Source organism: Argentina silus (assembly GCF_951799395.1).
Source record: "Argentina silus genome assembly, chromosome: 15".
NCBI lineage: Eukaryota > Metazoa > Chordata > Actinopteri > Argentiniformes > Argentinidae > Argentina > Argentina silus.
In genome coordinates, this window is record NC_139669.1 from 13,913,744 (window position 1) to 13,924,286 (window position 10,543).

General features: G+C 41.1%; 1 protein-coding gene across 1 annotated transcript; it reads right to left on the minus strand.

Moving 5' to 3' along the window:
• Positions 1 to 4,913: 4,913 nt before the first annotated feature.
• maea (macrophage erythroblast attacher, E3 ubiquitin ligase) lies at positions 4,914 to 10,444 on the minus strand. Its single transcript, XM_083685863.1, has 9 exons — positions 10,351 to 10,444; positions 8,982 to 9,164; positions 8,427 to 8,630; positions 7,943 to 8,065; positions 7,769 to 7,845; positions 7,559 to 7,667; positions 7,335 to 7,468; positions 6,847 to 7,042; positions 4,914 to 6,643 (listed from the first exon to the last, which is right to left on the minus strand). Exons 1-9 carry the CDS (start codon positions 10,417 to 10,419, stop codon positions 6,548 to 6,550), a joined length of 1,191 nt encoding a protein of 396 aa, XP_083541989.1. The 5' UTR covers positions 10,420 to 10,444; the 3' UTR covers positions 4,914 to 6,547.
• Between the last annotated feature and the right edge of the window lie 99 nt (positions 10,445 to 10,543).

Consider the following 10,543-nt stretch of genomic DNA (forward strand, 5'->3'; position numbering starts at 1 on the left):
AAATCAACCAACAAAAGGTCAGAATTAATTTTCAAAATAAAAGTTTTTCCTGGTGAAACCTTCTCTACTTTTATTTCAGATATGTGGTTCATAGTGGAAAATTCTGTTTTTGCTGTATTTCAATACGTCAATCAGTTTGTTGATGTATTTAGGCTATTTGGAATGCCCAATTTCAACGTATCTATCTACAGACAGGCAAAGGCTGAAGCTTCTTAATAATAGCGTGGTCAAACGTTCTGGCGACAATACTATCCCAATGGGGACGAGCTGAGTCCGCTGTCAAGCAAAATAGCCGTTTCTGGACTTTTTAAACTGTTCACAATATCCCAAATAATGCGAAAGTGTACATTTACCTGTCAGTTCATGTTATCATTACAATTACTGCAGAAAACTGTCGGTGTTTTCTTCATAAAAACAATAGCGTATAAGCAGTTAGCATTTGTTGACAAGCATAAACGCCTCTGTTTTGCGCAGAAAGCTAATGAAAAGACGAAGTTGAATAATAAACACATATTTATAACCAGAAATTTGGTGATTTATTACATAAAAAATAACTATGAAACGAAGTACAAGTCTATCGATATCGAAGAGTGGTTATATTGGTCGAAAAGTACCGTCTAAAAAGCACCGTAGAGACGGCGCCAGTCAAGACAGCCGCTGAAGCAAAGTGCCCAGAGAAATATTTGTCACTCCCCTTATTCAACTCAATAGAACCCGACCACACTTTCTATTGGTTTTTCAAACTATCACTCCGGTTGTTGGATTTTGATTGGGTCAGGATTAAGGGGTGAAAAATGTAGTTTTACCTTGACCTCAATGGCCAGCTCCGGAATCAAAATCCAACGGAATATTTATGGCAAACTGCAATCATTCTGATTAAAAACATTATCTAGCTTGCTACTTCTGTTCAATAGCAAGCTTGGATTGTCAGACATTTCGTGGGTAAACTATGACAGGTTATTTTATGAGCAATGAACAAAGGCACATGAGACTGAGAGTAGCTGTATGTTTGTGCGCAGGCGTATGCCTGTGTTTAAAAGGAGAACGAACTACAGAAAGGATTGTTTACATTGTATAATATTACTATTTTTGCTGGGAAAGGTGGATAACAAGAGGACAACATGAGCTGCAGCAAAATGACAAAGGATGGTGGTAGTAGGCTATGGTGTTTAGAGAGTGTGATAGAACTAAGGGATTTATTTGTAGAGAAAACTGAAGTTGGATATAAACCTGTTGACCAATAAGGTTATGTTTGAAATGGATAGATTTGCACTTGAGTCAAGTCAAGTTTATCGGTCATATGCTAACAGTATACAGGGTATAAACTGTACAATGAAATGCTTACTTTGCAAGCTTCCTCTCAACAGTGCAGTAATAACACAAGTAAACATAACACGACACAGTGAAGTAGGGCGCAATACAACTACTAAGTCAATAGTAATAATTCAAGTATACAGTCATGAGAAAAAGTTAGGACACCCTATGAAAACCTTTGTCTTTTTCAACATATTCAAACATATGGACATTTGATATTCATTTGAACAATATTGAAAAATTGAGGTAATAAAACTAAACAAATACAACTGAAACAAATTATTTAAAAAATGATTGGTAAAATGTAATTAATAGAAATGCAATCTTCTTGTGAGGAAAAAGTTAGGACACCCCCACATTTAGTTCCACTTAAAATGCCTAAAATTATAATCAAGAGCACCACATCAGGTGCAAATGATTAGAACATCGTTACAGAGGATTTTGGAGGAGCCTGTCCTATTTAAACCTCAGACATTTAGTTTGGTTTGCTCTTGATTGTTGAAGTGAGTTGCATCACCATGGCGAGATCAAAAGAGCTCTCTGAGGCCTTCAGAAGAAAAATTGTAGATGCATATGAGTCTGGGAAGGGATATAAAAAGATCTCCAAACAATTCGAAATTAGCCATTCCACTGTCCGGAAAATAATTTACAAGTGGAGAACATTTAAAACCACCACCAACATGGCCAGGTCAGGCCGCCCAAGCAAGTTCAGCCCAAGAGCTGACCGAAAGATGCTTAAAGAAGTCTCTAACAATCCCAGAATGTCATCACGGGACCTACAGGTATCTCTTGCCACAATTGATGTCAAAGTACATGCATCCACCATAAGAAAGAGACTGAACAAGTTTGCATTACATGGGAGGTGTGCAAGAAGGAAACCCCTGCTGTCAAATCAACATCAACACAATCAACACAAAAAACATCAGAGCAAGACTAAAGTTTGCCAGAGAACACCAAGAGAAAGACCAGAACTTCTGGAACAATGTGCTTTGGACAGATGAATCCAAAGTTGAACTATTTGGGCACAGTAAGAGTAGACATGTTTGGCGCAAAACCAAGACAGCATTTGAGAACAAGAACCTCATACCAACTGTGAAGCATGGGGGTGGAAATGTCATGGTTTGGGGCTGCTTTTCTGCAGCAGGGCCTGGTCAGCTCACCATCATAGAATCCACTATGAATTCTGTATTGTATCAGAGGGTGCTTGAGGAAAATGTGAGACCATCTGTTCGAAAGTTGAAGCTGAAGCGGATGTGGACCATGCAACATGACAATGACCCAAAACATTCCAGTAAATCTACCAAGGAATGGCTCAAGAAAAAGAAATTGAGAGTTCTGGAATGGCCAAGTCAAAGCCCGGATCTTAATCCTATTGAGATGCTGTGGATTGATTTGAAACTGGCTGTGCATGCAAGACACCCCTCTAACATCCCACAGCTGAAAGAATTCTGCAAGGAGGAGTGGGAAAAACTTTCTCCCAATCGATGTCAGAGACTTGTAGACAGTTATAAGAAACGTCTAATTGAGGTTATTTCAGCCAAGGGGGGCAATACTAGCTATTAGGGCATGGGGTGTCCTAACTTTTTCCTCAGTAGGAATTGGCATTATTGTTAATTTTTCGTTAAATAAATGATTACAAAGTTACATTTTCATTGTTTTTTGTTCAATTACATCGAAAGCTGCATAGAAATACATAGAAAGAAGATAAAATATTGATATGTCCATATTTTTAAAAGAATAACTTAATATTTTGGGGGGTGTCCTAACCTTTTCTCATGACTGTAAGTATCTGGTAAGAGACAGGTATAGGTTAACAAATGAGTCTCCGGGAGGAGAGACGAGCTGGGCAGATAACTTTTGAACATTGTACTCGGATGCTGTTGCGGAAGTTTACATGGATTTGGTGACTACCATGGGGGTTAGTTCAACCAAAGCATCAGAGGTGGTCAACAGGTTGTTTTGGAGAAGGTTCAAGGGTCCAAGATGGGGAGTTCACCAGGTCAAACCATTTGTAAATATATGGTCTTGGAGGCACAGCAGGTCTCATTACAGCATCTCCAGAGTGCATTTCTTACTGCGAGTGAATTAAGTAAATTAGTTAATTCATTCTTCCCCTTGGGACTATATATACTGAAATGTATGCACTCACTGCAATGTAAGTACATTTTAAGGGAAATAGGGCTAATCAGACATTTTACAAACAGTTTATAGGTGAGTATAGGCCAGCAACAGGTTGGTTGAGGCAATGAGGATGAGGATCTGTGCCAGTTTATTGCAGGATGCAAAGCTTTGGGCCTGGTTGGTAAACTGATGGTGGATCAGACATGTACCTCTGTCATGCAAATCGTTTTTGAAGTTGATATTTCATTATTTCAAAATATCTTACTTATAGTTAATGTGCATGAACATCCTGTGGTCATGTCTACTACTGTATTCCACTCGCGTGCCAAAATTATAGATTGATCAGGCGAAGCTGTCTCTATGTGCTCGCTGTCACTTCAGTCACTAATAAAAGGTTTTCACTTTAAAGCTGCATGAAAGGCATTCCCAATATTCATGCAGGATCGTATACCTGTACCAGGACACGTACCTCTGTCATGCAAATCGTATTTGAAGTTGCAGTCTGGACGCAAACGCATTTCCTGCCGGCAACATCACTACTGCATCACTACTGCATCCCTCTCCCCACCATGTGCGGTCAGGTTATAAATATATAGGCTATAGTGGTCTAAAGCATGATTGTTGATAACCATGGTCACAATTTCATGAGATTATCTGTCGTTAAAAGCTTAGTTTGAAATGCGGGCACAAGAACTCTGTTCAGATATTACAGTATGGGTAAAAGTGGAAAAAGAGGCATAATTTGTTCCTTAACTAACTAATTAATTAATTAATTAAAAAAAAATAAAAAAAAAATACAATAAGTATTAGTATATAGTGACTTATATTGAGATATAAGAGCTCATGACTAACTTAAAATGGCCATATTGGGACAAATTCCTTTGAAAGGAGACGATAACGTAGCTTTATAACTAGTATTAAAGTTTTCCATTCACGAGACTGCTTCACTCGGAATTCCAACCTCTCCGCCGCTAGGCTGTAAAAACAAAAAACAAAAAAACCGTTTTGTCGCGTTAGCGGTTTCGGGTACTTGTTTAACGTAAATGGAAGCTAATCAAACATGATATGGGCACCAATATTTGAAGTCTGTTAATTGTACTGTGTGTATATAATATATATATATATATATATATATATTATCGAAATAACTGAACAGTTGAATAACAAAAACCGTTGTATTGAAAATGGGCAACTGACCCGTCGAACGGGCAGAAAACAGGAAGCGTAGCGTGAAATCAAAATCATTATTTTAACCATATAAACGGTCGTTCTAGAGTGAGTTTGAGATATATATTTGTTTGTTGCTGCAAATGCTATTGTTAAATACCAACATATCATGGCTTTACAGTTTAAATGTTATTTCCCCAAATTGCCAACAAATAATACAGATGGTACACAAGTATATGGATAAATTGATGGAATGTTGTGTATTTGATGATGTGGTTGGTGGAGGAAAAAATAACAAGACCCAATTTTACTTAAATCTTTATCAGCAAATTGTTCAAGAACAATCCATCTATCCTACCAAATAAACATGCATGAGCAGTTTCTAAACAATCTCTCTACAATTACAATACTAAACAAGTTTGAACGGTTCAGAAGCAGTCAGCCAATATGAAGAACAGGTGGGAGATGGTGGATACTGAAACTTATGCCAAGATGACCCTCAATGATCTCAAAGAATGCCTAGGACCTTGTGAAATCTGCAGTCATACAAAATGTCTTAAAATCGTCAATAGAGAATACAAAATTAAGAGCAAAATATATTCGCACAATTGTCCTCTTTATTACAACACACAATGCTCATCATTGAAAAATATGTATGAAATTAAAAGATTAAGAGAATCATTGAGTAAATTGGATTGAATATATCAATCACAGTTGTATAAGTAAATAAATATCAAAAGTACAGTGATGAACCCGACCCATCCTTCTGTGGGTTGGAATAAAATGAATCGCCAATAAACTTCACACAACCTAGGAAGACCACTTGTTAATAAAAAACATTGGAAAAGGTAGTTTATTGTGAGCTCTTCGCATGTAGTAAAGATAGTTACGCCCTTTATCAAGGTCCTCTTCGGGTGGCCAGGAGACCGGATTCATTCCCAAGTAGCACAAAAATCCACGATGATACTCAAGTGTAGAGTATACTTTGGGTGTGCATACAGGGGATACCATGCCTGGGGTCAGTTTCCTGAAAGCTTTGTAGCTTAAGTAGTACTTGATTTCTCCCGACAACCAAGCCGCAAAGCCGCAAGAAAGTAACAATTGTAAAATCTTTGCAGTTTAATCTTCTGAGCATTAAAAGAACAACATACGTTTAATGAAGAGCTTTGCTGGTCTAGGAAAGGAGTGAGCCTGAATTTTCAAGAGATAAAAAGCTACTTTAGCTTTCGGGAAACTCACCCCTGTTCAGTTCAGTGGAAGGTCTAGAGGAAATTGTCTTCAAATGTTTATCCATAACATTTTCAGACTCAAATCTGTACACAATGATAAATTCTCTAGTATAAACAAGATGGAGCATATCGTCTCAGGTCTGCAATCACAGATTTCACAGGGGTGGGACAAACAAGAGATGACCAATTTCAAAGTATTCCCCTCCCCTCCCCACATGGCTACACAGGACATTATGTCAATTGTGTGCGTCATGAAATGAGTGCCATCATGTAGCAAACACCAATGTGATCAGCCTGTTCTCTGGTTTAACTAAGGTAAAAAGGCAGAAGCTCCTGTTATGTTACGTGGAGCAATACTGAGTAATATGCGCCACGCTACCGGAGACTCTAGATTAAATAAAAGTCAAAAACATCAACACTTTAAAAACAAAAGTCTGTCAATTCATCCAGTTCACCACCCCAGCCCCAGATCACCTGAGCCTATTCTCCAGAATGGGGGACAGGTTTGGCAGGAGGGGAAGGGGGGGGTTCGGTAGGTGGGCCATAAGATGAGTTCGGCTGAGTCACATGGGGGGCATGAAGCTTTGCCATTTGTGCTCCAGGCATTTGTGCTCCAGGGTTGGGTTGGGAGGGGGGGGGGGGGGATCCACTGCACTCAGACTGGACGAGGTCATGGCCAAGGTGTATCCATCACATCACGTTCGGTATCCATCCCATCACATGATATAGACCTTTTCTGCCTGGGAGAAGTTAAAGACCTCTTTGGTTCTGGGGCAGATCACCTTGTCATCTTGGCGAATAGATAGAAGAGACTAGAGAGAGAACACAAACAATGAACAAAGTACAGTATGCATCAATGAACCATTCAGCTTTGAGTTTGCACTTTGGGGCTATTCCAAATAGTTCCATTGTACCAAACAAACTAAACCAAGCAGAACATGTTTGAATGTAATGGTCTGTAATGAACATTATTCCGCTGTGAAGAAGCGTGGCATGGGGGATGCGGAGGACTCACATTGTATCCGTACACGTAGCCATTGGGCAGCATCATGGGGGGGTTGTTCTCGTTCATCACCTCCCCGGAGATCTTGCACACCAGGCGGGAGTTGGCGCAGTGGGCCATGGGAAGGGGCTGGGCCAGCTTGTTCAGGGACTTGCTGCACACGGGGCAGTCAGGGTTTTTAGAGGTGCCATCCTCCTTATAGCATTGACCGAGAGCAGAATGGTTAAGGGCTAAAAATGAGAGCTTTCACTTCACACACCAGTACTACAAAGTAGGTATTTGGTAGGACAGATGACGAATGGGAACCGCCTAGGTGGGGTTTTGTATACCGTAATAAAGTATACCAGCTAGATGCTCCCTAACTAAAAGGTGCAATGACCATCACCTACAATAGCAGATGACAAAGAACTACATGTTATTTCAGGCAGTGACATCACAGAGGCAGGTTCATGGAGATATAATAGAACTGAGGGGCACGGCACTGAGACCAGAAAGGATACGGCGTTTTGATAGCAGACAGGCCAGCCTGAAGTGTGATGGTAAAGACAGAGTTGTTGCCCAGCTGGTGTAATCTGTAGTTGTCGTATCTGAACTGTTGGATCAACATCTTCCAGCGCGCCGGGTCCAAGAGATCCTGGGAGTTGAGACAGACACAATCAGACATCTCAATCGCATGCACGCACCAGCTCTCTCGCTCGCTCGCAGCTGGAGGCTATAGCATTACCTTATAAGGGGAGATGTGGGTGTCTGAGGGGAAGGCCAGCATGCCCATCACCTGCCGCACCTCATCCAGCTGGCCCCCCTCTGCTTGACTGAAGTGCTTCCGTGCATGTCTGAGGGAGGAGAGGACAGAATGTCATCTCAATTCCAACTGGGAATATGACCCAATGTTCAGCGGAATGTGTCATTTTGTGGAGAGGAACTGTCTTCTAACCTGACGGCGTCCATGCGCTTGTTCTGTCGGATGAGCTCGATGAACTCCTGGATTCGCAGGCTAAACTCCAGGCAGCTCTGCAAGGAGAAGCATACATGAGTTCACGCATGACACAGAATCTATGACACACTCCGATCATGATCCACGTACCAGGGTTGTAACTTCCTGGCTCACCTTCATCTTGCGAAGGCGGGACTTATTGTCATGGCACCAGGCCAAACAGGTGGCTGTTTCCTGTCTCTCCAGTGACTCTTCCACCTCTTTGGCCGTGAGGAACATTTCAATGTTGACCAGGTCCTGTAACGCCAGGACAGAATGGTCATGTAAAATAAGCAGCACAGCACATAGCTTGTCTAGTTTTCTGAAAAATCACAATATCAAGATTCAGGAGAGACGTCTCTTCAAAGTGTGTGTATGCTGTCTGGGGGATGGGGGGGGCTTTGAGGGCGAAGCAGAAAACAAATTTTCCATGAAACATACGGACATTGAAAGTACAATTCTGCTATTCTATTCTTGCTAAGAGAAAAGATGGACAAACAAAATAGGCTTACTTTTCTGCTGTTGTGTTCTACTCTATTGTATTGCTATATATTCTCCTCTGGAGCAAGTGGTGTGGTTGGGTTGCAGAAGACAACACATCCAGGTAAGGGACACCCACCTCGATGCCACTCTGCCGGGCCAGTTTGACCGCTGTGTTGTAATAGCCACACCGCAGCAAGTGTTCCACCATCATGCGGTCCATTCGCTTCTTCTTCCAGACGTTGACGCCTGCTGGCTGGTCACTGCTGTGCTCCTTCAGATGTTCGATGCGCCGCTTACACAGCTTAGCACTCTCATCCTCTGCCTGAATGGACTCTGCAGCCTAGACAACATTTTAAGATTAGTATTTGGCACACTTATTAGATCGAATATACTAACTGTGTGCTCTACCAGATTCTCTCAAATACTTTAAGGCTTTGAATGTAATTAGTATAGCCATAAACACTTTACAACAAAAGCTTCTTCAGTAGATTATAGCCTTTGAAATGTGTTAATGAAAATGCACTGAGAAGTACTAAGGAAATTCACAATGCTAACAGATGTAAAATGAGCTCAGAATCTTTGTTATTCTCACTAAGAGCAATTTAGGGTTGGACAAATCCCACACTATCAACCTGCACTACAACATTCCAATGTCAGCTGAAAACCTCCCCCTTGGAAACGGTGACCTTACCTTCCTCTTCAAGGCACTGAGCTTCTCCACTACCCCATCCAGAAGGGACACCACAGAGTCCACCACAGGAAAACTGCTCAGAGTCTTCTCCAACTCTGCCACCACCATAGTGACGTGACTCGTCTCCCGGTCAATGTTCTTCTGTGCTGCTCTGAAGCGCTTGTTCAGAGTTTCATAAGGTACCTGTGTGAATTCACAATGCAATAGGCTGTAACAATAACACTTTCCAACCAAACATCAAAGGCCTCCTTTATTCTGTCAACACTAATGAGTTGAAGCACACAGTATGAAACTCAAATGGCTCTCAACAATCACAAAGCCCTGATTTGATTAGATTAACTCAGACCCCGATTAGATTATTTGCCTGCTAAGAAAAAGTGACTGTAAACCTACATACAAATAGCTGTCTCAATCAGACAGCCACATAGCTGTGTCGCAGTGAGAGACATGGCTGCAGCCGGGGAATCTTCTCGCCATATTGTAAGGGGTTACAAGCTTGCTATACTTATCAAGCTAAAACGGCCACTAACCACGTAAACCACCAACGATAATATAGACGCAAACGATCACCTAACTACCAGTACAATGTAAAATAGCTGCGTAGCTGTAATTTGCGACTGAGGCGACTACCACAATGCTGGCTAATAATGTTATCTGATCTGAACGTCTGGTGACGCCATGCATCGCAGCTGGTGAAGAATGGCATGTTGTTTTAACTGCCAATACAATGGTGACATTTTCCAACATGATATAATATTGCTAAATTGGGATGTAAAGGAAGATACTAGCTAGCTGTCTATAGCGAACGTCAATCAATTAGGGTAACGTTAGCTAGCTTGCTTGAAGAGATAGGCGACGTTTTCTAGACTTGTCCAGCTGCGTCAGTGACAGGCGTTCGTAAAATAGTTAACGTGCTCGCAACTATAGAAAGCCAACTCAAACATCTTTGAGTTTAATTATTATTTGATATAAGATAACTAGCTGGTTAACATTACATTAGCAGAATAATAGTATACAGGTTGAAATTGCGTCTTTTGATGACAGCAAAATACACAAGCTACGTTCGCTACTGCCTGTGTTTTTGGTTGTCAACTGACAAAGAGCTGGATGAATCTCTCTAGCTAGAGAACCAGCCCATCTAACTAGCATCGCTACACGATGTTTGCTGTTATTTTGAAGTTGCCCAGCCACAATAAGCTTGCTCAGCTGCTAGCTGGGTTAGCTAGCTAGCTAGCTTAATGGTCCAACAATTTATCAAAATGGAATGCCTCGTTTGCCAACTATGGATTTTCAGCCTTCCTCATCAGGATTTGTTCATACCTATTTTCTTGAAATGACTCTTGTCATGATCAAATAAACACTTTCAAACCTTTAGAGTAGGATATTCTTGAACCTTCAGAGCCATGGAGAGTTGGGCAGCTGTCTCTTGCACCGCCATCTTCGTTTGTGATTTTCTGTAGTTTTTTTTTCTGTGGATTTAACTTGCAGTGCAAAATGGGTATGACGCTCACTACTGCCATCTAGTGTGTTGGTGTCTACAATAGTATTTCTTGATGATGATG